This window comes from Sceloporus occidentalis, unplaced genomic scaffold, assembly GCF_023333645.1.
Source record: "Sceloporus occidentalis isolate IW3139 unplaced genomic scaffold, rSceOcc1.0.p SCAF_6, whole genome shotgun sequence".
NCBI lineage: Eukaryota > Metazoa > Chordata > Lepidosauria > Squamata > Phrynosomatidae > Sceloporus > Sceloporus occidentalis.
In genome coordinates, this window is record NW_028316986.1 from 93978454 (window position 1) to 94006156 (window position 27703).

The following is a 27703-nucleotide window of genomic DNA, read 5'->3' on the forward strand; positions in this document are numbered from 1 at the left end:
AACTCTGAAATACAAGTTCAAATGTCCAAAACTCAAATACAGAAAAAGCTAACTTTCAACTCTGCATTTTTGAAATTCATTTTAATAGTTTATTTGTTATATTATATATTTCTAATGCATTTAGGGGAACATAGATGGTTTCTCTTCCCATCTTCATCCATGGAACACCTCTGTAAGTTAGGTCAGACTGAGAGTGACCTGAACATTGTCACCCAGTAAGAGGTTCATGGCTGACTAGACTTTTGGACCCATATAAAAGTAGAGAACTAGAATCCATGCAGTAGATTTGTCCCACATCAGTATTAATGTGTACAGCTCCAAAGTGTGTCTGTTGTAGGACATGGTAATTGGAGGTTTTCAGCCCCCAACCAAGCTTTTTAGCCTCTAGTCCAAAACATACTGCAGAAATAATCCAGTTTGAGACCACTTTAACTGCCATGGCTCAGTGCTGGAATGGAATTCTGGGAACTGTAGTTTTGTGAGACATTGAGCTTCTCTGTCAGAGAGCTCTTATGCCACAATTAAACTACAGTTCCCAAGATTCTCTAGCACACAGTCAGAGCAGTTAAAGCAGTCTCAAACTGGATTACTTCTGCAGTGTGTTTTGAACCCCTGAGTTATTAACCCATAGGTCTCATACACAGGGTTTGCAAGCAGGCTATGTGGGAAGGATGGGGAAAGTTGTGGCCCTGATTTCCAGACTTGATTGCATCCACAGAGTTTCTCTGACCATTATTTTGTGAGTCGCCTTAGGGTCCCTTTTTTGGGAGAAAGGCAGTATAAAAATGAAATAAATAAATAAATAAATAAATATTGTTCCACAGATAAATTTAACACTGCAATCTGATCCATAAATGCAGACTACTTCAGCATGATACCAGCTTGGCATGTTTGGAAATCAAGTCCAGAGTCTGAGGTTACTCTGCCATGCAAAGCCATATAAAAACAAAACATATGCAAGTCATTATACACACACACACACACACACACACACACACACTTCTGTATACTGTGATGATTACTACAGCTTCACACTCGTTTAGAAGAGAACCTCCACTCATGCATTTAAACACTAAGGTTTAATTACATAAGAATCCTACTTAGTATTTTTCTCAACATGCAAAACAACAAAAGCTAAAAACAGGCACAAAGGAAATTCCTCAACAATCATTCAGAATAACATAATAAATTTAAGTACAATTTGCATGCAACTTTTCTTTAAATAAACAGACTGATATAAGCTGTAAATCCTGCTTTTAAGAAAAAAGAGAGTATAAATTTCCTTTTTGATTTAAGCTATTTGACAAATGGACAATTATGTGAACAATTATGGCAATGGCTGTAGTTCTTTTAGAAAGATGATTCTGAATTCACATGTCTACCAAATAAAACAATATTTTATTCATTATTTTCCTATGACAATGCTAAGTAATAGCATAAATGTGCTAGATACTATATACCTGTAGTTTTGAATTACTGCTCAGATAGCTTGATAAAATCCAAATTGAAGAACCCTAGACTTGGAAGGTACTGCAAAGACTATCCAGTCCAACCTCTTCCACACCCAACTAAAGCACTCCTGAAAGACACTCATCCAATCTCTTGAAAGACCTCCAAAGATGGAGAGTCTACCACCTTCTGAGGCAATCTAGTCCACTCCTGAACCAGCTTTTACAGGGTTTTTTTAAAAGGCCCTTGCTAGTTTAGTAAGTTTATGTGGAATTTCTTTTCTTCTAATTTGAAACCACTGGTTTGGATGACTCTAAGGCGTTGGTGTGACAGACCTGAGAAGAAAGGTTGTCAATGCCTAATGTGCTCCTTTTTGAAAGCCGGAAGAATACTGATTTTGTGGAGTAATAGTGCTATTATACTGTAGTGTGAATTGGCCCCAGTTTACAGATATATCCCTTGCATATCACAGTGCAGTAGGAGGGACCCTGAACTCAAAAGAAGCTTGTACTTCAATGAAAGCTTTGTTGTTGTTGTTGTTGTTGTTAGCTGCCCTTGAGTCAGTTCCCATTCATGGCGACCCTGTGGATGAGACATCTCCAGGAGTCCCTATCCTCCACTGCTTTGCCCAGATCCTGCAAGCCTGTGCCCATAACCCCCTTGATCGAGTCCATCTGGTTTGTGGTCTTCCTCTCTTTTTTCTACCCTCTACCTTTCCTAGCATTATTGGTTGTTTTTTTAGTGATCTGTGCCTTCTCATTTTGTGGTCAAAGTACAATAGTCTAAACTTGATCACCGTAACTTTAAAGGAGAGCCCTGGTCTGATCTGTTCAAGAACCCATTTGTTTGTTTTCTTGGCTGTCTATGGTATCCTAAGTACCCTTCTCCATCACCACATTTCAAATAAGTTGATTTTCTTTCTGTCTTCTTCCTTCACTGTCCAGCAATCATATCCATACATGGTAATTGGGAATACACTGGCTTGAACGATTCTGACTTTAGTGCTCAGTTGTATGTCTTTGCTCTTCAGTCTTTGCTGCTTTTCCACTTCTTTCATAGCTGCCCTTCCCATTCCTAGTCTTCTTCTTACTTCTTGACTGCAGTCTCCATTCTGGTCAATGTTTGATCCTTTCTTTATCTATTTCAATTTCCTCATTATCTAGATTGAATTTGTGTATTTCTTCTGTGGCCATTATTTTTATCTCTTTATCTTCAGCAACAGATCTACCTTTGCACTTTCATCTTTGACCTTCCTTATTAGCTGTTCGAATTCCTGAATGTTTTCTGCTAATATTATGGTGTGGTCCACATATCTTAGGTTGTTAATGTTGCTTTCTCCTATCTTCACTCCTCCTTTTTCTGATTCTAATTCTGCTTTCTTATTATGTTTTCAGAATATAAATTAAACAAGTAGGGTGATAGGATGCAACCTTGCCTCACCCCTTTGCCTGTTGGTAACCACTCAGTTTCCCCAAATTCTGTTCTGATGGTGGCCTCCTGTCCTTGGTACAGATTCCTCATCAGGATTATCACATGTTGTGGTACGTCCACATCTTTGAGTGCATTCCATAATTTGTTGTAATCTATACAATCAAATGCTTTGCTGTAGTCTATGAAATATATGCTGATTCTTTTTTGGAATTCTTTGGTGCACTCCATCACATGTTTGGAATGTGGTCCCTAGTGCTCCTTCCTTTTCTGAATCCTGCTTGCACCTCTTTCCATGTATGTTTGGAGTCTATGTTGCAGAATTTTGAGCATTATTTTGCTTGCATGTGAGAATGGTGCTATTGTTCTATAGTTGCTGCTGTCTTTTGTATCTCCTTTCTTGTGGATCGGTATGTATATTGAGTGTTTCTAGTATGTTGGCCACCTCTTTGTTTTTCATATTTGTTGGCATATTTCAGTTAGCACTAAAGTTGCATCTGTCTGTAAGCAATGTAGAAGTTCAACTGGGTTATCATCTGTTCCTGGTGATTTCTTTTTTCCATTTCCTTTATTGCAGATTCCACTTCACTGCTTAGAATTTGGGGTTCGTCTTCCTATAGCTCCTCATTCCAAGTATCATTCATTCCCTCATCTCTTTTATATAATTCTTCTGTATATTGCCTCCAGTGTCTTTTTATTTCTTCTGGTTCCTGTATTTCCTTTTTTTTCTCCATAGAGCATCCCTGCCCTTGGTTTGAACTTGGCTTTAATTTCTCGGATTTTTTTGGTAGAAGTCTCTCGTTTTATTGTTTTCTCCTATTTCTCTGCCTTGGTCATTGTAGTATTATCCCTCCTTATCCCTGCGTGTCCGACGTTGGACAGTTGTGTTCATACTTCTGGCTTTGTTCCTATCTCCCTTTGCTTTTGCTTTTCTTCTTTCTATTATTGCATGAAATGTTTCATCTGTCATCCATTGTTTCTTATCTTTCTTTTTGGCCACTGTTAGTGTTTTCTTGCATTCATCCTTAATTATGTCTTTGACTTCTGTCCACAGTTCTTCAAGTTCCCGGTCGATCATACTCAATAGTTCAAATCTATTTCTTACATTGTCTTTGAATTTATCTGAAATGTTATTCAGGTCATATTTTGGTATAATTATGGTTTTTGCTTTCTTTTTCATCTTAATTCTGATTTTTGTTATGAGCAGTTTGTAGTCTGTGGCACAATCAGCTCCTGGTCTGGTTTTGGTCACAAGGATAGAGCTTCTCCATCTTCTATTTCAAATTATGTAGTCTATTTGGTTTTTGTGTTTACCATCTGGTGATATCCAGGTGTATAGTCTCCTATCTCATTGTATGATGCAGGTATTTGCAATAAATAGATTGTTGGCCTCACAGAATTCTATTAGATGCTCTCCTGCTTTATTTCTTGTTCCTAATCCAAATCTTACTACTTTTTTATTCTTCTTTGTTGCCAACTTTAGCATTCAAGTCTCCAATGATTAGTTTAACATCTTGTGATGGTGTGTAATCAATTTCTTCTTGGACTGTATCACATAATCTCTCAATTTCCTCTTCATCTGCATCTGTGGTTGGTGCATAAAAGCATTTTGCAATTAAATGCCTTACATATATATTATATACTGTACCAGGCAAGTTTTGAAGTGTTTATTCTTTTTATTTCTAGGGCAAAATTCATCTTATGGTAATAGCTTTATGAAGCTAACCAGAAAAGCATAGCACTTCTTTCTATTACTTTTAGCTACACTGTTAATATGGTGTCACACAAGGCAGGCACATGCCTAAATGGAATACATGCTTTGTTGTGCATGGTCTTCTGTTTACCAAGGAAGCAGGTCTGAAAGCACCTCTTGGGCACCCGCTTGCACTGGGGAAACCCCATCTCTGTGGAGGTGCTCTGACGTGCTGAGCAGTTGATGGGTTCTCCTTCTGGATGTACACCTGCCTGCTCAGGTCACATCGTTTACCTGCAAATCCTGATTTGCAGATACATCTCCCTGACACATCACAGTTCAGTGACATGGATCCTTGGGGACTGCAGCCACATGGTATACAGAACAGCTTGTCTGGTGCCCAGAAGTAATTGGGCTTTTGAAGAGAAAGAAGGGAGAAAACAGTATTAAAAAGCCAAGCTAGACAAGAAAAGTCAAAATAATAAATACAGAATAAAAGAAAGAAAGTAGCATATGAAAAGCTGCTGTACACCAAGGTCATGATCCTATTGGCAAGTTTAATCTGTTTGAGTAGGAGACAGGCCCATGGTAGATAGCAGTGCAGCAGCAGAGGTCAAGTGTTTATAGGCTCTGTGATGACAATGGTGAGGAGGCCAACAACCAAAGCCATCTCCCTCAGGAGAAAAAGCTATCCTGCCAACTCTATGCTGCTTCAGTGATGGCAGGGCAGCTTTCCTTCCTGAGGGAGATGGCTTTTGCTCCATCTACCACCAGAAATATCCACATCTTAGAAGAAGCTGTACATTTTTGGCATATTTCACCAACAGGATTCTGGACCAATTCACTAGGTTTTGGGCTGAACAGATATCAATACAGAATTAAAATGCACAAAATAATTCAAGTTTAAAATGATATAAATGCAATGGCTTTTTGTTTTACAAAAGAAAAATTGGCAAAGGCATAGTTTTTATTTAAATATGCTTAAAACTCAAGTAATCTTTCCTGCAAATTAAAGGCAATAAGGTTCCACAACTGATAACTCATTCCCATCACAGGGGAATTCAAATATGAAAACATTTAGAATATCATTTGGATAAAAGGCAACATCTTTCTGTCTAGATAAAAGTGGATTGGGGCCTCCAGCCATTTTGACTTGAACACACATACACACACACACACACACACACCATTCAGTCTCTCCCCCCCCCCCCCCAGTGCTGAAAGGTGACTCTTTAAAAAAAAGTGTTAAATATCAGTTGCATATATTCATTTCAGTTGTGAAAAATAGGAAAACTTTTTAAAGTGAAAATAGCATGTCCTATTTAGTCCAAGAATTTTTCTAGAAAACCTTATAAAATAATACTTTATCTCTATAGGCTAAGGAGCACAAGGAGTGCACATCTTGTGACTGGACAATGCCCCCTTTGAGGCTTCAAGCTGTTGTGTGCTTACTCATGAGGCAGCCTTGGGCTTTGCGGGGGTGGTAGCAGCACCTAGCTACCATGTGTACATTCTATGTGCTCCCTCCTCCTGAAGATTGAGAGTGTTGTGTGAATGTGCATGTGGCAGTTCTGGATTTTAGAAGAGGGAAGTAGCAGCACTTGGCTGCCAGATGCACATTCTCTGTACTCCCCCCCCCCCCACTACTGAAGATGTGATGTGCAGATGTCAAGGGTGCAGCAGCACACAGCCACCACGTGCTCATTCTGTGTGCTTCCCACTCCTACAGCTTGAGTCTGTTGTGTTAATGTGCGTAAGACAGTCTTGGACTTCCATGGAGTGAGAGCTGCTGGTAGAAGTCTGGCTGCCAGGCATGCATTGTGCATACACATCTCCTCCAAAGAGCCAACAAGCTGCCCACTTCATAAGCCCAAAGAATGCACACTTGGTGACCAGGTCTTACCACCTCTTCCACTGTTGCCCATTGATTCATGGTTTTTCCCCTTGGGTGGGGGTCCTTCACCACTAACCCCCAAGCATGAGGAGGGCTGACTGTACCACCAAGAAAATGCCATCTAAATCAAGAGTTCTTTTATAATAAATAGGAAATGTGATGAAGCACAAATTCATGAAACAATTCCTTGCGGCTTACCTTACATTTATCACATTGGCGCCCCACAACATTAGGTTTGCAGTCACATTCTCCTGTCTTAGAGTTACAGGTCACTGAAAATGAGCCATTGACATTGCAATGGCAAGCTACAGACAAAGAAGAACAGATGTCATCCTAATGTTGGTAGCACATGAAATGTATATAAAGCAAAATGAAAACAAAATGCTATAAATGCTTACTAAGGAAAATCTAAAATGGCCAACCTTTTGCAGCCGATCACACTAAAAAGTACAAACCATCTATTTCTCTTAGCATGTTAAATTAGTTCATATATATTAAAAGGAAAATACAGACAGTCAACTCCTGGGGTATTGAACTGTATATAAAGTGCAATTTACTTTTTGATATCAGACAAAGTCAGCCAGCTTTGCCTGGTTTATCAGCTGCATTCTCCATCTTTAGTTGTTACAAATCTTATAAGCCCCCAAAAGCTCTGATATCATGAGGAAGAATTAGGAGAAACTCTCTCTTCTCCCATTTCTAACTATAACCAACATGCTATAGCTTCTTTTGCATTAACTGCTAGATAAGAAAAGAAAAATATAAACTCATTTGAGATCTGGTGCTGGAGAAGAGTGATGAGGGTACCATGGACAGCCAAAAAGACCAACAAATGGATCCTAGAACACATGAAGCCTAAACTCTTCCTGGAAGCCGAGATGAGTAAATTGAGGCTGTCATATTTTGGCCACATTATGAGAAGGTATGACTCATTAGGAAAGACAATAATGGTGGGAAAAGGTAGAAAGTAGTAGAAAGAGAGGAAGACTGCATGCCACATGGATAGACTCAATCAGAGAGGTCACCAATAGACAGGATGTCATATTTCCCAATCTCTACAGAAACCCTGGTTGGAGAAGACTGATTTAAAATGCTAAAATAGTTCACTATTGAATACACCATTAAAAAGTTCAATCTTCATGAATTCAGACAATGTTTAATACATATTAGTATCAATGGTGGGGCAGGGAGGGAATATGTAAGAGTGGATTTTCTGGAGAAGTATCAGTGCCACTGGAATGTGGGATTTAGCCCAACAACATTGTTCAAGGGATTCAGCACTAGATTGCACTTTAATAGCCCTAGATTGCACAATTATAGACACAAATGCTATGGTGAATTCTGAAATTTTGAAATCTATGGACCAGTATGTTGCAAAGGCTCTGAACGCAGCTGAATCCTAGGACATTTTTAGTGAACAGTGAGTGCTCTCTATAAAAATACACTCTTAGACAACTTAAGAATGCCCTCAATTATAGAGAATTGAGAATGCCCTCAATTATAGAGAAACCATCATTAGGGCTTTACTTTTTAAAAAACTCTATTGTAGATAATTTCATCTTCAACTGCATTATACACCAAACTGTGATGTTCCTATAAATAAAAATCACTTCTCAAATATAAGTCAAACAGATCTGAGATGCAGGTTTGACACCTTTATTTTACTTTATTTTAAGAAATAACAACATTTAAGAATGTGCACTGGTGACAAAATCCTGCTGTCATCTGAATCGGCTAATGCAAATGAAGCTGCCAGTGTTGGAAAGGAAGAAAAGAAAAGAAAAAAGAGATTTCCAAGTGTAATTTGAGAGCAAGATTTCTGCTTTGCAAGTTTCCAATCCTGAATCTGGTACTTTAATGAACACCAAGATTTGAATGCAACAAAATAAAGACACTGTCCCTCTTATTTCACAGCTTCAGGGCAAGCTTCATGGAACTGCCCAAGAAATATGCAGAAGAGAAAATTTAGTCATGATAGGGAAAAAATAAAGATGAGGTAACTGCAAACATGAGGATGTGAATATATTGAAAAGGTTCTGCTGTCAATTCTGCTAATGACAAAAAGCAAAGAATCTAAGTATACATTAAATATCTATCTATCTTTAATGTATTTTTAAATTATATGTTTTCAGTCCAGATACAGCCACCACACCATACATCTGTCTGCTGGGGAAATGTTCAAAGCTCCATCCATGTCAATGTCTCCAGGAGAGAAACAGAGAGTTGGGAGCTGCAATTTCACTCATAGTTTGATTTTTCAGATCCATGGCTTTTTAAATGACATCTTTAAAGAACAAGTCATGAGGCATCATACCAGTGAATTATTAATCATCTCTGATGCAGGTTCTGAATACAGAATCAGAAAGGATCCTAAATGTACAAAAAAGGTCATGAAAACTATTTCATGGAAAGATTTCCAGTGCACTCCTATTATACAATTCACAAATGATGAATAATTGTGTGGAGGTCATGTTTTATGAAATCTCTTCTTTTTACCAGCATTGATATGCTTCTGGTTGAATAAGGCAACCTGAGTATTAGGGCAGCACAGAAAATGCTAGATTGTGCCTTACCCATGATATTGTTGAGGTTAAAATTGTTAATCATCTGCTTCCCAACATTTCTTTTTGTGTGCAGCACTTATCTGCTTGCATTTGATATTCTGAAATTTGTGTACCTCTAGTGTTTATTGTTCTCTTTATTTGGACAAGACTTTAAAGCAGGAATGGATAACTGTGGCAGCTATGAGATCTAATTTTGTTGTCCGCAACCCTTTAAGGTCTGGCAATACTGCCAAAAATCCTTTAAAAAGAGAAAGAATCAAAAGTGGCTAGAAGTTACTTTGAAAAAAATGTTAGAGTGTTTTTGATGGGGTGTGTGTGTGAGTCTATTTAAAGACTAAATGCCACAGCTGCAGGCTTCCATGTGGCCATGTTCTGGAAGAGTTTATTCCTGACATTTCACCAGCATCTGTGACTGGCATCTTCAGAGAATTCTGGCATGGAAGTGAGTATGGTATATATACTGTGTGACCCTTGGTTGAGAAGAATTGATGTACATATTAATCTCTGTGTTGGTCTGTTGTTGAATGGCAAGGCCTCATGCTGGGAGGATATATGAGGAGGATTGGATCACTAATTAAATAGATATAAATCCCCCTCACATATCCTCCCATCCTGAGGCCTTGCCATTCAACAACAGACCAACACGGAGATTAACATGTAAATCATTTCCTCTCAACCAGGGGTCAGACAATATATATTGTCTGACTTCCATGCCAGCATTCTCTGAAGATGCCAGCCACAGATGCCAGTGAAACATCAGGAATAAATTCTTCCAGGACATGGCCACATATCCCCAAAAAACCACAAAAACTATGAGTTTATGTCACCTTCCTACATTTCATTTTCTAAAGGGAACTATCTTGTCTTTGATGGCATCCTCAACTCTTCTTAATAATTATGCTGGTGTCTTATTAGACATAATTGTATATTTTCTATGCTATATAGTCCAGCTGAGCGTGTGTTGTGGTCATTCCTTCTGGAAAGATTTGACCTTCATGACTTTCCATTTCAAGTTCATTTTCACCAGGCCTTGTTTATGCTGGCCAAGATCCTATATCACAGACATAGTTATGAATATGTAACTACATGTCACAGAGAATGATACATAATTATGTACTCATAGCTATATCTGCTTATAACTACCCAGTGTCTTAAATCAAGTTAAAAGATAGCAGTCACACTGAACAACAGAGGTCTGTTCTGCAGGTGATTCGGGTACAGCAGGATGACTTTTCCAGCTCCCTCCTACCAGCAAGCTGTAGGGCAATGCAGTGGCATCACTAAGGTGTGTGTGGACTGCACTGGGTGATGTCCCAGAGGGGTGGAGTGGTACCCTCTTGGTGGGTAGGTGCCTTCTATGGCAACCACCATGCAGGACTCGGAAGGCCTCAAGGGGGAGAGGCGGTGAGTAGAGCAGGATGGCAACGTAGAGGTGCATTCAGTCCTCTCAAAAGACAACCCCCTCCCCCTCCCCAGGCCTTCTAAGCCACATGGGATTCAGAAGGCCTGAAGGGGAGGCAGCTGGCTTTTGAGAGGGCTGAGTGCACCCCCCATCGCCATCCTCCTCTATTCACCTTGCTGCATTGTGCCATTCTACTCACAAGTGGGAGTGAGTTGGGGGAATGCACTTTTGGCTCCACCTCAAGAAGCCCCATGCCCTGCACTGGGTGACAGCCGGACACCACCGGTGTGATGAGGAGTTGTGACATCGCTCCTGTGGCTCGCTGGTAGGAAGTGGCTGGAAATGTCACCCTGCAGCACCCCAATCACCAGTAGAACAGATCTCCATCTCTCTGATGGTTGACAAAATGGCCTGTTATTCTGGTTGTAGTTGTTATGTGCCTCTAAGTCATTTTTACTTATGCTGAAGCTAAGGTCAACCTATCATAGGGTTTTCTTCGCAAATTTCCTCAGAGGGAGTTTTCCCTTGTCATCCTCTGAGACTGAGTGTGTGTGACTTGCCCAAGGTCATCCAGTGAGTTTTTATGCTTGAGCAGAGATTTGAATCCTGTTCTCCTGATGTGTACTCCAGTGCTCAAACCACTACATCACACTGCCCCTTCCCAATCAAAACAGGTTGGGGAAGAGGTATTTGTAATTGTGGCAATAGTGCAATGCCCATAAACCTGAACACCAAGTGGTTATGAATGCATATGTTTCAACAGGATGTGAGCCACTGTCTGTTTTCAACTTAGATGTCACTGTGCTGGACTTCATGGGGATCTTCTCACTTACATTATTGATGTTATTGTTGTTGTTTTGTGCCTTCAAGTAGTTACCAACTTATTTTGTAGCATACATTGAGGCTTGGGCCTAAATGCAGGCAAATGTGGGTCTATTCATCCAACAGCCCTCATAGAAATTAACACCAGGAGGGAGAAATGGGGTAGCCATGTCAGTCTATTGCTGGAAAAAAAACAACCCAATAGAGTCTTGTGGCACATTACTCACTAACAAGTTTTATTTGGCAAAATCTTTTGTGAATGAAGTAGGCTGCTTGCTATCAGTGAAAGTTTGTCAAATAAAACTTTTTAGTCTTTTGAGATGCCACAGGACTCTGTATTATAAACTATACTTCTTGGTACAAAAAACCTATACAGTACAGCACAAGAATGAAATAGAACAAACTGAACAGGAAATGTCTGAACATGCAAGGAAGCTCAGCCACAAGTGAAAGAGAAGGCATACACTTTCTCCATCTAGAAAGAAGCTCTGAAACTATGGCTAGTTTGACCTCAGCAAAAAATTATTTCCAAACATTTTCTCAAGAATGTCTTGCATAATGTGTGTGTGTGTGTGTGTGTGTACATGTGTGTGCACCCACACATGTACCACATACAAAGAATTTCTTATATTTTGTATGCCAGCATCCCCTTCCTTTCTTACAAACCCTACATGATTCAGACAATACATAAAAGTTGTTTTCTGGACTATGGATGGAAGATATTCCAAAGAGCCATACAGTCATAAGCTAAAATGAAAAACATTGTGCTAACTTTACTGCCCTCTTCTACTCCATATAGCACCATTCACACTATTGGCAGAAATACACACACACACACACACACACACACACACACACACACACAATGTCCATGAGTTACTTGGAGACCACTTACAATGAATCTGGGCAATGGGTAACACAACTGGAATTACCAGTTTTCGATAATGTGACATTTATTCTATGTAATACCATGCAAATAATTCCATGTCCCATTTGACAGACACTCATGAGATGTGCCCAAAGGGAATGAATGCATTTTGACAGGAGAAGCAAGACTCCAGGACTTACGCTGACAGTTCTTCACATCAAGAGCATCTCCGAAATACCCATCAGCACACTTTTCACAGTACTGGCCTGTTGTACCTGGCTTACATATCAGACAAGCTCCAGACAAGCTGTCACAACTGCCAGGAATAGAGAAGTCAAGGTTGTCATTACACTGGCAACGCTGGCACGATCCCCCTGGTATTAAAGGTTGTCCAAAGTAGCCTTCTTCACACCTAGGACAACAAACAGAACCCCTTAAAGTATATACAGTAGTCTGCTGAAATTAGAGAAAAAAAACATTTACAATTCCTTTTCCCTTATGAATAACTAAGGACAGCTTGATTTTCTCTCTCAAGCATTTCTCGGATCTTCTCCCACTTCCTTTCCATCTTTTCTTTTTAGCTTCTTGAACATTGATGTAGATTCATTACTCACTGAAATCCTGCCAGCTCCCCTACTTATTAGATTTTGTGGGTGGGTGGGGGTACTGGAGGGGAAAAAAGGGAGGGACCTTGTCATTGGAACTGAAGATGAGATGAAAGCATAATAAGAAATCTGTCCATTCATTCCAGAGGAAATCAGGTTCATGTTGAGAACTCTTTGTATAGCTCTCCAAAAATGATGTTCTTCTGCTGTGCTAACTAATCAGAAAGGCTGACATTCTTTTCCTGAACTTAAAATGCCTCTTTAAAATGGGAAGCAAACATTCTTTCCTGGATTGACAAAGAAATACAATATATGCATAATGAAAAAGAAAATATCTGTCTGCAACAAAAGGATGTGTTGAATTATACATGCACACAATTTAATGCAAGAAACACTTATTTTATTCTGAGCAAAAACCTAGAAATATCTTCCGAGATGTGAGTCCCACTGAATTCAACAAGATTTACATGCAGGTTAAGTATGTATAGATAGATAGGCATCATTCTATTTCTTTTGGTAAACAAAGGCCAAAACAAAGAACAAACTATAAAGATACAAAAACACAAGCAGATAAAAATTAATTTTTTTGTAAAATTATAATATAAATACATTATAAAAGCATAATGCAACATAGACAAGCAAATTGATATAACACTGATAGCTTTTTAAATTAGTATTCATTTTTCCCTTCATTTTTATGGGTTCGTTTTGTTCTTCTTTCTTTCATTTAGGCTTTTGCCTTGTATTCTATAATGCCAGCAGAAATGTACAAAGCCAACCCTAGGAGAAAACCCCATGGATTTGTGAGCAAATCATAAATGACCCTCCTCCTAATGACAATACACTTTGATTTAAAATATCCCCATCCTTTGAGACAGTGCTAATTAAAGTTCACATAAACCTATCTGTTCTTGCCTATTCCAGGATGTTTGGAATTATATTCTATTGGTGTAATTATGTGTGCAATAGATCATGAATGTCTTTTGAAAGTGATGGGTTATATATGTCCATGTTCCTATGGTGGTGGGTTGTATATGTCCATGTTGCACCTTTCTTTCTTTCTCTCTGAATTTCCTGGTATACTGTCAGTGTTATCTACCTTCACTGCATCTTAGGAATTCTGACACTATAACTGTCTTTTGATTCAGTGCCTCATCCCTTTTGGAATCTGCACACAGGAAAAGAAAGTCATATGGAAAATTAGTATTTGATGTTAACAGGGGAAAAAAGAGTCAGTGGTGACTTCACAGTTGCAAGGAAGGCTCAGAATGAAAACATGTTTTGTTTTGTTTTTTTAAAAAAGTTTTTAAAGACATTTTGCATATTTTTCTTGTCCCTCTTAGCTTTAACCATATCCTAGAGTAATATCCACTATATCTCTCTGACAGGTACATCTATGCTGTGACAGCTATAAATCCATTTTCTCTTCAGGGTACATTAGGTCAAATTACAACCCCTAGGTTACAGACTCACAGCATGAAATCACAAAGCATTAGATAATGCTTATCACAGTGGATTACTTGTGGAAATGGTTATTATTCAACATGAAAGAAGAGAAATCATTGAGACTGCATATAAATGTATGCTATTTCTGAAACAACTGAATAAAATATATATATATATATATATATATATATGAATAACAGTTATATGTGTGGAAAATCTAATATAGTGATTTCATATACAGCAGGCCCTCTGTATCAGTGGAGGTTAGGTTCCACCCCAACATGGATGCTAAAAAACCCCCACAGCCAATGGTGCACCATATTACAGCAATAGTAAGTACATGTCTATACCGCTTGTCAGTGAACTAGCACACCCTAAGCAGTTTACAATGTGTAAGCCAATTGCCTCTAATAAGCTGAGTATTCATTTTACTGACCTACAAAAGAATGGAGGGCTGAGTCAACCTTGGAGTCCTCCAGGATCAAACTTATAATGCTGTGGCTGCAGAACTGGCATTTAACCACTGTGCCACCAGGGCTCTTTATATTATTCAATGTTGGTAAGGTGAACATACACACTTCAGTGTGTGTGTGTGTGCTCATGTTGCCACCATTCAATAATATGAAGTGTGGCAATCTGCAGCTGGTCAAATTTGTAGATCAGAAGCACACTGACAGGGAGGCCCCAGTATATATGTGTTGGAAATTTTGAGGAGAGGAGGAAAAACTGGGTTGATGGGAAAGGAAATGGAAGTTTAACTATGTAATGACAAAGACACGTTACAACAGTTTTTAAACTCTTCCTCATGGAATCCAGAAAGAATCCAGGTCATTTTTTTTGTCATTTTACTGCACCCACTTCCTTGCTGCTCCCTTTTTTTCTATCTCTCATCAGAAAATTCAGAATGCCTCTGTGTTTCTCAGTGCTATGATGAAATTTAATAAGCCTCCTGTTCCCTCCTAAAACAATTTCTAGCCTCAGTCCTTATATTTGAGACTCTCTGAATTCAAGGGTCACTTTCCTTGCTGAGCATGTGCTGGCCCATAAATTCCCAGCTCATCTTAGGTCCTCAGAAGTGCTTGTTCTGAGAGAAGAAGATGAGACAGTGAATAAAAGAAAGAGATAAGAATTGGATTCTGCCAAAGGCAGAGAGACACAGAGCCTGAAATGTGAGGATTAGGGCAAATTGAAAGCAACAAGGAGCCAGTTGAGAGTTTTAAAGAGAAGGATGCTGTTAGTGGAAGGAAACGGAGAAGCATTTTAGGTTTATTGAACAGAGGACAGATAGGTAAAGTAGGGGTACAGCAATTAAGTGACTGAGGAAAACACTGGAAAGGAGATGCATATAGAAGAATGGATGAAGATGAGGATGAGCAATAGAGGCAAAAAGAAATGAAAATGCAAAAGACTTTGGGAGCAGGTAAACCGACAAAACATAAATGCTGCCCAACACTCGCTCTACACATAAATCAAAGGAACAATGATTACGACAATAACAAGAAAACATCCTATAAAGTGTTTTAATTTACTAGCCTTACATATAAGAAAAAAGAAGATTTATTACCAATTCTCAGAGTGGGAAGTCACAGAGGATAAAAGGCAAACCTGAATATAGAACCCTTGTGATAATTTGGGAACAGTTAATTTAATAGCTACATATGACTCACAGCAGTTTCTACAGATAAAATAAGAAGAGATTCCATGCAAATTCCTGAAGCAATGACTCATTCACATTTAATAGCATATAAAGAAGGCTTACTAAACGATGGTGTGTTTGTTATAATCAATAGCCCCAGACATTTTTATGTGGCTCATGACAATTAAAAGAAACACGTACTCAAATTATTTCCTTGTTCCTAGTCTATGAATTATACCCTGCACAAAAATATACTACTGGTTGATAATGAGAGCTGTTCCTGACCAACTGTCACAAAAATATAAGTCAGCTGATTTGTTCTGCCATTCAGGTCTGAGACGCTGGCATGCCAGTAAGACAGGAAAAGACATGGGGAAATAGCATTGAGCAGCAGCCGCCATAGCAACAAGTGGGCAAATGCCTAATTCTTTTTTGTGGCAAGTGTTTTTAGCCAAATATAACACTGTTTAAATGCACAGGGAAATAGCAGATTCAGTTTCAGTTCTAGGCCAGCCTTTAAGGAGGGATGTAGCTGGGGGGGGGGTCTGTGGGGTCCGGACCCCCCCTTCCGTTAGATACAATGCATGGTGTGTTCTGCCATGCCGCAGTGCCCAAACCCCATTATAATGGTGGCACTTAGTCTGGACCCCCCCATTCCCAAAATCCTGGCTACGCCCCTGCTTTAAGGAGACTGGTTGTGTGTGGTCAGCAGTACAACTGAGAAAGACCTCTCAGTAGTATCACATAGAGAAGCCTCCACCTCAGCAGAGCATAATATACTGAGTAAAACATATTGAATCCTATCATTCATTTTTCAATTAGTGTCCAGGCAGATGTCCTGGTAATCATTCCTGATATGACTAAATGACTTTATTTTCTAAAGCATCCCACAAGTTCTTTCACTGAAAGAAACACTCTGTGCATTTGGCTCCCAGGCTAGAAATTTACTTTAAAGAGGAATGAATCTAGACATGCTGAAGCCATTCATAACTGAGAGATGCAGGACAGCAATAGCAATAGCAACAGTGATAGCTAGTACATTTCTATACTGCTTATCAGTGCACGTAAGCACTCCCTAAGCAGTTTACAATGTGTAAGCTAATTGCCCCCAACAAGCTGGGTACTCCTTTTAGCTACATCAGATGGATGCCAGGCTGAGTTGATCCTGAGTCCCTTGCTGGTATTGAACTCACAACCTTGCGACTGTGAGTGAGTGGCTGTAGTATTGACATTTAATCACTGCACCACCAGGGCTTTGTGTCCCACAGTATCCTCCTACCACAGCTCGGTTATGGATGTTCAGCCTACCATTGTCTTCATTCCTTTTAAAAGTAACTTTCCAAAACTGCATGCCCCAGCTATCTCCAAGTCTCTGAGGGTTCTATTTTGTCCCTCATGCTGTTTAGCATCTACATAAAACCATTGGGAGAGGTCATCCAGAATTTGGGGTGTGAGGTCACCAATATGCTGATGATACCTAACTCTATCTCTCATTCCCATCTGATTGCAAGGAAGTTGTCTTGGTACTGAACCAATGTACATTGTCAGTAATGGACTGGATTAGGGCAAACAAACTGAAACTTAACCCAGACAAGACAAAGGTGCTTCTGGTCAGTCATAAGGCAGATTAGGGAACAGGGACTTTGCCTGTGCTGGATGGGATTCACTCCCCCTAAATTATCAGTCTCGCAGCTTGGGTGTTCTCCTAGACTCAGCTTTGAGTCTGGATGCCCAGGTTTCCATAGTGGCCAAGAATGAATATGCTCAACTAAAACTAATGTGTCATCTGTGCCCATTCCTGAGGATGTCAGATCAGGCTATGGTGAGACATCCTGTTTGGACTACTGTAACACACTTTATGTGGAGCTATCTTTAGAAATTGTCAGAATGCTGATGGGGCCAGTTATAGGAAGCATATAGTTCCTTTGGTGAAACGGCTCTTCTGTCTACTGGTTCATTCTCAGGCAGAATTGAAAGTACAAGTCATGACCTATAAAGCCCTACATTGCTTAGGTCCAGACTATCTGAAAAACAGGGGAAGGCTTTCTCCTGGTCTCACCATCATCACAGGCTCACTTGGTGAGGACATGAGAATGAGCCTTCTCAGTGGCTGCTCCCATCCTCTGGAACTCCCTACATGGGAGGCTAGGATGGCTTCCTCCCTGTTTTCCTTTCATCAGCAGGCAAAGACATTTTTATCAAGCAAGCTTTTAATATATAATTGTGTCAGGGTGGCTTTTATACTGAGTGTGTGCTTTAGATATGTTTTTTTAACTTTTATATGTTTTAATGTCATTTTATACTGTTTTAGCTAGTTAATTTTAATTATTTTTAAATTTTCATTGCAAAATCTTTTTAACAATTTTTAAAATTCCTGATATTTTGCCTAGCACATTGGCTGCATTCCCACTTCCTTTCAAATGTTAATGCTTCCATATTTTAAGGCATGTGATGAAATACTACGTACAGTTCCTGCTACAGAGAAGAGGAGGAGAGAGGTAGCTGGGCAGCCATTTTAAGTGGTGACTGTTTGTTTTTTTAAACTCTAGGAAGAGTGTGCTTGTAGTCACATCTTCAGTGAGTCACACCTGTGAGTCACTAGGGGCGGAGCTAGCAGACTAGCTCTTTATTTCTTCTCCCAGAGCCGCGCACCTAACGGCGCGTGAAATTTTATTTGTATTTTTATTTCATTTTTTTTCATCCAAGGAAATCTACAGCAGAGGCAGAATCAATTGAGCTCACTGCCACAAATTGTTGAAATATCAGGGGCTTAACGTTGGTGTTTTCTGGAGGATTTTTTTTTCCCAGGAGGAAGCCTACAATCCTGTTCCAGTAATTTCCTAAGACTTTTCAGTATGGACACTGACGGAACCACGGCAATCACCTGCAACACTTGTGGGATGTTTCTCTTCTTGCCTACAGAAGTGGAGAACTTCACACGCCCCAAGTGCAAGTTGATAGCCCTCTTGGAGGAGAAAGTGCAGCAGTTGGAATCCAGAGTAGCTACACTTCAACATATTAGGAAGCAGGAGGATTTCCTGGACACAACAGAACTAACAATCCTGGACGAATACCACGCAGAGGAAGATGCTGGAGCTGAGGAGGTGACTTCACATACACAGGAGGCAGACAGCTGGAGGAATGTCACACAGAGAAGTAGGCCAAGAAGGGATTGTTCGGGGAACTTGCAGCTAGAGAATCGATTCGAAGCTCTATCCATTATCAAGGAGGATGAAGAAGAGCAGCATGGACAGACTTCAGGGACAGAACAGGCAAGCCTGAGAGTCCCACCCAAGGGGACAGCCACTGCTAAGCTTCATAGGAGGTGTGTGGTCGTAGTGGGGGACTCCTTGCTGAGGGGTACAGAAGCAGTGATTTGTAGGCCTGACAAGATGTCTCGAGAGGTGTGTTGTCTCCCAGGGGCAAAGATCCGTGATGTGACAGAGAGGCTGACAAGACTGGTCAAGCTTACTGACCAATACCCCTTCTTTTTGGTCCACGTGGGAACCAACGATACTGCAAGACACAGCCTGCAGAACATCAAAAGGGATTACGAGGCGCTTGGTATGAAGCTGAAAGGAATGGATGCACAGGTTGTCATCTCGTCTCTTCTGCCAGTCGAAGGGCACGGTCCAGGAAGGGAGAAGAAAATAGCGGATGTGAACAACTGGCTCCGCAGATAGTGCCGCCAAGAACGGTTTGGATTCTTTGATCATGGGCTGCGGTTCCATGAGGAGGGACTTCTTGCAACGGACGGGTTGCATCTCACGCCAGTTGGAAGAAATGTCTTTGCCAACAGTCTCAAGAACTTGATCAGGAGGGCTTTAAACTGAGTTCCGTGGGGAAGGGAGACAACATTAAGGAAGGCGAAAGGGCTGGAGAAAATAGTCAATCAGACATAGAGGTAACAAGAAAAAAAGTGCAAGGACACAACAGTGGGAGGCAAATAAACTTGCACAAACAACAAGTAAATGGGACCCGTGGTCTGCAATGCCTCTACACTAATGCACAAAGCATGGGAAATAAGCAAGATGAACTTGAACTCCTAGTACAGCAAAGCAAATATGATATAATAGGCATCACTGAAACCTGGTGGGACGAGTCTCATGATTGGAATGTGAAAATAGAGGGGTATAACCTTTTTAAGAGAAATAGGCCAAACAGGAAAGGAGGAGGAATAGCACTATATGTCAGAGATATTTACACCAGTGAAGAGATCCAGGACATCAATCATGGAAGCCAGGTGGAGAGCATCTGGATAAGAATCAAAGGGGAGGGAAACAACAAGGATGTTACGGTGGGAGTCTACTACAGACCCCCAAGTCAGACTGAGGAATTGGATGATATCTTTCTAGAACAGATGACCACACAGTCAGAAAGGAGAGATGTAGTAGTGATGGGCGACTTCAACTACCCTGATATTTGCTGGAAGTCAAACTCAGCCAAATCCACAAGGTCTAGCAAATTCCTCACTTGCCTGGAAGACTATTTCATGGTCCAAAAGGTGGAAGAGGCAACAAGGGGGTCAGCTATTTTGGATCTGATTCTAACTAACAAGGATGACTTGGTTAATGGGGTGCAAGTGGTGGGATCCTTAGGTGGAAGTGACCATGTTCTCCTGGAGTTTGTTATACAATGGAAAGGAGAAGCCAGGCATAGTCAAACATGCATTCTAGACTTTAGGAGAGCGGATTTCAGTAAACTTAGAGAAGTATTGAGGGTGATCCCGTGGTCAGAAATACTAAAAGGGAAGGGAGTTCAGGCTGGATGGGAGTTTCTCAAAAGATAGATACTGAAGGCACAAATTCAAACAGTTCCAGTGAGAAAGAAAAATGGGAGGTGTCTCAAGAAACCAGGATGGATGACTAAGGAACTTTCAACCGAGCTAAGTTTGAAACGGAAGATGTATAAGAAATGGAAAAAGGGGGAAATCACAAAAAAGGAATTCAAAGAAATAGCAGGCATTTGTAGAGGTAAAGTCAGAAAAGCTAAAGTGCAGAATGAACTCAGGCTTGCTAGAGAGGTTAAGAAGAATAAAAAGAGCTTTTTTGGATATGTCCGCAGCAAAAGGAAGAAGAAGGAAACGGTAGGGCCACTGTGTGGAGAAGATGGCAAAATGCTAACAGAAGACAGAGAAAAGGCAGAATTACTCAACACCTTCTTTGCCTCAGTCTTCTCAGAAAAGGCAAAGGGTGCTCACCCTGAGGATAATGGAGCAGAGGACAGAATAGGGGAATTTCAGCACAGAATAAGTAAAGAGATAGCAGAGGAATACCTTGTTAATCTAAATGAATTTAAGTCTCCAGGACCAGATGAACTACATCCAAGGGTACTAAAGGAACTGGCAAATGTAATATCTGAGGCATTGGCAATCATATTTGAAAACTCCTGGAAAACAGGAGAAATCCCAGCAGACTGGAGGAGGGCAAACGTTGTCCCCATTTTCAAAAAGGGGAAGAAAGAGGATCCAAACAATTATCGTCCAGTTAGTCTGACATCAATACCAGGAAAGATTCTAGAGCAGATCATTAAACAGAGAATCTGTGAACATCTAGAAGGCAATGCCATAATCACAAAAAGTCAACACGGGTTTCAGAGAAACAGGTCATGCCAGACAAATCTGATCTCTTTCTTTGATAAAATTACCAGCTTGGTAGATGAAGGGAATGCTGTGGATATAGTATATCTTGATTTCAGAATTGGGAGCATACTTATCAAATTTGCAGATGACACCAAATTAGGAGGAATAGCTAATACTCCAGAGGACAGGATCAACATTCAAAATGATCTGAATAGACTAGAAAGCTGGGCCAAAGCTAACAAAATGAAATTCAACACAGAGAAATGTAAGGTACTGCACTTAGGGCGGAAAAATGAAATGCACAGATATAGGATGGGAGACACATTGCTGAATGAAAGTACATGTGAAAGGGATCTAGGAGTCCAAGTAGACGATAGGTTGAACATGAGTCAACAGTGCGATGCGGCAGCTAAAAAGGCCAATGCAATTTTAGGCTGCATCAATAAAAGTATAGTGTCTAGATCAGGGGTCGGCAACCTGCGGCCCGCGGAGGCCTGGCGGCCGGCCCCTGCCTCCCGTTGCTGCCGCCACCGCCGCCGCCGCCGCCCGTCGCGGCATTTCGCCGCTCTGGGCACCGCCATTTTGGGCGGCAAAATGGCGGCGAAGTCTCGCGCGACCTCGAACTTCACGGCCATTTTAGGTGAAAAAATGGCGGCGCCCAGAGCGGCCTCTGGGGCTATGGGCGCCGCCATTTTTTCACGCAAAATGGCGGCGCCCAGAGCGGCCTCTGGGGCTATGGGCGCCGCCATTTTTTCACGCAAAATGGCGGGGAGGTCGCGCGAGACTTCGCCGCCATTTTGCTGCCCAAAATGGCGGCGCCCAGAGCAGCGAAAAGCCGTGATGGGCGGCAGCGGCGGCGGGGCTTTGAGAGGCCCGCTACCCTCTCTGGGGCCCTCCAGCAGGGCTCCGAAGGAGGCAGTGGGCCTCTGGGAGGCCCGCTGCCATGCTTGGGGCCCTCCAGGAGGGCTCCGAGGGCGGCAGGGGGCCTCTGGGGGGCCCGGTGCTGTTGCTGGGGCCCTCCAGGGGGCCCTCCAGCGCTGGTGGCCCCCACCAGCTTTTTTGCCGGTCTCTGACGGGGCCTGGGGCCCCGTCAGGGGCCAGCAAAGGTGGGGAGGCCTGGTCCCCGGAGGGTGGAAGCTCCGCCCCCGGCACGCAGCCCCGCCCCGGAGGGTGGAAGCTCCAACCCTGGCACACAGCCCCGCCCCGGAGGGTGGAAGCTCCACCCCCGGCTTCGGCCCCCCAGTCGCCTGAGGGACACCAACCCGGCCCCCGGCTCAAAAAGGTTGCCTACCCCTGGTCTAGATGAAGAGAAGTAATTGTGCCATTGTATTCTGCTCTGGTCAGGCCCCACTTGGAATACTGTGTCCAGTTCTGGGCACCACAATTCAAAAAGGACATTGAGAAACTGGAGCGTGCCCAAAGGAGGGCGACTAAAATGGTGAAAGGTCTGGAAACTTTGCCCTATGAGGAGCGACTCAGAGAGCTGGGGATGTTCAGAACTTGAATTAAAATCAGCGAGGCTTACTTCCAGGCATGAGTATGTATGCAAGGGCATACAGGATTAGATCCTCAAGAATAAAAGATCCTGAACATTGAAAATGAGAACTCTGTGCCATAGTCTTTGACCACAATCCAAAAATGGTTCCTCTGTACTTTATGTTGGTAAATATGTATAATACATCTATTGTAGGTTGCATTGATGAGTAACAATAATGCAACATACCACCTCACAGACATGGAGACTGACTAATGTGTATAGCTGTAAAGTGAGGTACTTTGTAACGTCTCTTGAGGAAGGTGACTGATTCAAACATTGCTACTGTTTTGTTTTATCAGGTAGCATGTACTGTCTGACCCTATCCATGCAATAGTCTTAGAATGTCTGATTCAATCATGGAGGGGGAGATTTTCCTACCCCAAATCCTAGAATCCTAGATACCTCGTGGGCTATCAAGTTGAACGTCCCTGTGCAATGCAGGATGTCCAAGGATGACCATCTGTTGGGTATGCTTTGATTGAGATTTCCTGCATGGCGGGGGGTCGGACTGGATGGCCCAAATCTATAATTCTATGAAAGCATCCCCAGCTGTCCAGCTTCTTTCTGAAGACACCCAGAGAAGAAGACCCCATCCAAAGAGAGGTGTTTACTTTTAGCCATGGGTAGCCTTTCTTGTCTTGAGGACTCTGAATCTTCCAAACAGGTTCCAGGTCAGCCAGTAACTTCCAACTCTGCTAGTACATATGGAGGATCTGCAATTGGTTCCATTGTTGAATTGCTCTTACTGTCAAGACGTTCTCTCCAATTTTCAATAGACATCTACTCTCCTATAACTTAAAACCATTAGACCTGGTCCTACCCTTTGAGGCAGCAGAGGACAGACCTGCCCCTTACTCTCTGTGAAAACCCTTGAGGTAATTAAAGAATGCAGTCATTTCACCCATCATCTTCTCTTCACCAAGCTGAACATACCCAGTTCCTTCCATCTTTCCTCCTTAGAGAAGTAATGCTAAATTTTCATGTACTGTTCTGGTCCTGGGTCACCACTAGAAATCTCTTGAGAGTCTCATTAAACTACAAACCCTAGGGTTCCATAAGATGCAGCCATGATATTTTAAATTAGAATCATAGCAGTGTAATTGTGTGGTGTAGAAGTGCCACAGGTCAGATACTTTGTTCTTTGAAGAAGTTGCTCTTAAAGACCTGGACAAGGATGGATGAATTGTAGTTTTTATTTCTTCCAGCATTCAATTTTTATAATTTCAATACTTTTCCATCTCAAATATGAACAATCATTCAAATTCTGGTAGTCTTATTTATTTTATTATTCTTATCCAAAACAATCTGAAGTGAAATGCTCAGCCATCTCTACACAGATGGCCCTTACCATCTTTTTCTGAATCAGTAACATTACAGCAGAACTATGGGGTAAGCTGTGAAAAAGTAGCTTCAATACTGTGGACAGGATCATCTGCCTTTTAAAATTTTGGTCAGCTAATAGGATGACTTCCATATCTGAGGAACAAAATGTCATCGGGTATGATCTATTTTTTCCATATGTGCATGAGTACCATTTAAGGTGGCCATGCACCTATTTTATAGAGGACACCCCTCCTTTTGATCACTTCAGACCTCATCCTGCTGTTTAAAGTTCTCCCTGAAAATCTATTCAATCCAAGTCCAATTCAAAGGTTAAGAACCAGAAAGAAGGAAAGCAGCAAGACCTTGCTGGTGCCTATTATTATTCAGCACCTGGGCAACAAATGGAATTGGTGTGAAGGTCACCTGCTCACACTGTTCCCTACTAAGTAAGGCAACCAGCTTGAATATAAGACATAGCTCTAGCTGTTTTAATATTCAATTGAACCTTAGTTAGGAAGGCTTACCATAGAGTTTCATCAGGAGGAATTCTCCACCCTTACCCCTCAAAACCCAAGATTTAGCTGCTGCAGTCCCAGTACAATACAGTTATTTATCGGCTGGGGAAAGGTGGTGGCAGCAGCATTTACAGTGGCAATGTGCCCTGCTCCATTCCTATAGATGGATGCACAGCAATAAGCATCCTCTGGGATCTCCTGGAGCATGATGTTATTGGTGTTCATATGCTACAGGGATGGAGTGGAATGCTGTGCTGCTCCCTGATTTCTACCAGCCAGTAAATAGCTGTGTTGGTGGCCCAGCAGCATCACTAGGGTTGGTGTTACCTCAGTGTGGTTCAGGGGGTCGTTCTCATGGTCAGAACCCTCACCAGCCAGAACAGATTCAAAATAGGGACCCTACATATATGCAATGCCACACAATCCCTCTGCTGCCAATGTTTGGCTTCTCCATGCACAAAAGTGTGCACTGGGCCTACAGGAACTCCTCTTCCTGCGAAAATCCCCTCCCTCCCGGGTTCTTGGCTTGCTGGGGTGCCGCTACTCACTGGGTGCCACCTGTGGTGATACATAGCTGGTCTCCTTTTCTTCCTCCTCTCAAGTTAGAGCAGCTGTGGCCAGAGCTCTAGAGCACAAAGGTGGCAGATGACATACAGAGGCACCTCAGCACTCTCTGCTAGCCCTGCTGCCACTGCTGGCCTAATGACCAGGATGAGGTCTCCTTAGGGCACTGGGTATGCAACTACCACTGCCTCCCTAGCAATGGCTCCCCCTCTGATGGGTGTCACTGGTGTGGTGCATATCATCACACTCCACTTGTGATGCCACTGTGGGGATCAATGTCATCTAAAAGGTGGGTTTAGGGAGTTGAAGGAGGAGATTTGCCACAACTCCTCCTCACAAAACTTTACCGTAAGGCTTCCTAACTGAGGATCAATTAAATATTAAACCAAAAGGAGTTGTATCTAATATTCAGCCTAGCAACCCTACCACTATGATGAAATGTGTTTTGTTTCTATTTAAATTAGAGCAATTATTCCTACATTTGTATGTGTACATATAAATTAACATATGCAAATGCTATGCGAACCATGGTCGAAAAGCCATACATATTTTGATCTATGTGTGCTTTATTATTATGTAAAAAATACTATATACATAAAATAAACACATTAAATAGACAAGCATACATATATATTCTCAACACTATTCTTTACAAGTCTAAAATCTAATAAGACAGACATAAAAACACTTCCTTTCCTTTACTGTGAATATAGGTTTTGGGGGAAAAACTTGTTCAAAGTTAAGTGACCTTCTGATATTTGCATTAGTCTAATCTTATGTAGTTCATACTTTAGGGTCCAACATTTCCATCTAAACTTTCTATCCTGTTTATTTTTACCTCTCTCAGTTTATTTCAAATTTGTTAAGTACTACTTTTTCTATTCTTTTCATAGTTCCACACTGTATTACACAATCCTAGACATTTTACAACTTTTTAACTTTGAGTTTAAAAGATAAACATCTTATCCTATATCAGTCGCAAAATCTTTTTTTTAGTTTTACTATACTAGAGCTATTATACTCCCCTCCCCCACCTCTGTGAGAAATAGTCTGTAACCAGAGACCAGTCTTTTTCATATTGGTTTATGGTTTCATCCCTCTAGAGACTAGATGAATTAACTAATCTATGTGCATTTTTTGAGCATCTTAAGACATATGTCTTGTTTCTCTGTAAATTAATCCTAATGCCATTTTCTTTGATACTATCACTCAAATGTCCTTACAAGTTTATCAGGTAAGTCCTGTACAGGTAAGTCCTGAATGGATTCATATATCATAAAAGCAGAAGCCATCATGATTAGTATCAAGGGCAGCCACTCATACATTTTTATAAGGCTTTCAAAAATTGACAGTTTGATATTTTCTGATTTGATCAGTTTTTAATCCCTGTTTTAACAGTCTACACCCCTTTTGTTCCCCTGTGGGTTTCCAAGTCTATCACAACAAAAGTTGGAAATGGTAATGAGAAAGCCTTTACCCTTGGCTTAGAAAACCCAGATGGAGGGGTGTACAACATAAGCCCAGTGGCATGTTGCAGAGAAGCATGTGTTACCCAACCTCCAAAACAGGTTTGGTACCAAGAATATGAGGAATTCACAGCCCTATAGTTCAAAAGCTTGTTTTTGAACATTTTGCCTAATTAAACATCATTTAAATTCTAATTATTTAAATAAGGTAATTCATTCCTCCTCCTCTTACTACAGCTATTACTATTACCACCATAGCTATTCTCCTCTCACACATACTTGGTTAACTAGTAAAAATTCCAAGCTTTCCTATCTATTTCATAGAAGTGTTGGACTTTGCATAATTATTGGGGATCTTTGAAGGTAAAGTTAAAAGTACTGTTCATTTTAAAGATAAACCAGGCTATCAAATGAGCAAAAGAATGTGAACAACTCTTGAGAACAGTCTCTCTGTCACTACCAACTTGTGTCATTTACTTCCGGTGACTATAGGATAAGATACCATTTCACCCGGATGATCCCAGACAAAGTAGCTCAGGAAGCAAAGCGATAAAATCCATGCTATATAGGCACTTAATAAACTAAGCATCAAAACACACTGCAGAAATAATCCATTTTGACACCACTTTAACTGCCGTGGGTCAATGCTAAGGAATTCTGGGAATTGTAATTTTGTGAGACATTTAGCCTCCTTTGTTAGAGAGCTCAAGTGCAGTTCTCAGGATTCACTAGCATTGAGCCAGGGGAGTTAAAGCGGACTCAAACTGGATTATTTCAGCAACATGTCTTGGTCCTAAAATAGAAAACTGGGTGATGGGTAAATGCACTCACACCTTCACTACTTCATGTAGTTGTTCCCTTTTGTTTACATCTTTCAAATCAAACTTACAGTGCAGCAAAAGAAACAAAG

General features: G+C 41.1%; 1 protein-coding gene across 1 annotated transcript in view; it reads right to left on the bottom strand.

The window, feature by feature from the left end:
* The window catches only part of LAMA2 (laminin subunit alpha 2), a 609129-nt gene that overhangs the window by 200923 nt on the left and 380503 nt on the right, over positions 1 to 27703 (bottom strand). Inside the window, exons 19-21 of the mRNA XM_089530405.1 lie at positions 12321 to 12532; positions 6663 to 6769; positions 4722 to 4985 (exon numbers count right to left, since the gene is read on the bottom strand). Coding sequence (XP_089386531.1) covers positions 4722 to 4985; positions 6663 to 6769; positions 12321 to 12532 — 583 coding nt within the window. The remainder of the gene's footprint in view (positions 1 to 4721; positions 4986 to 6662; positions 6770 to 12320; positions 12533 to 27703) is intronic.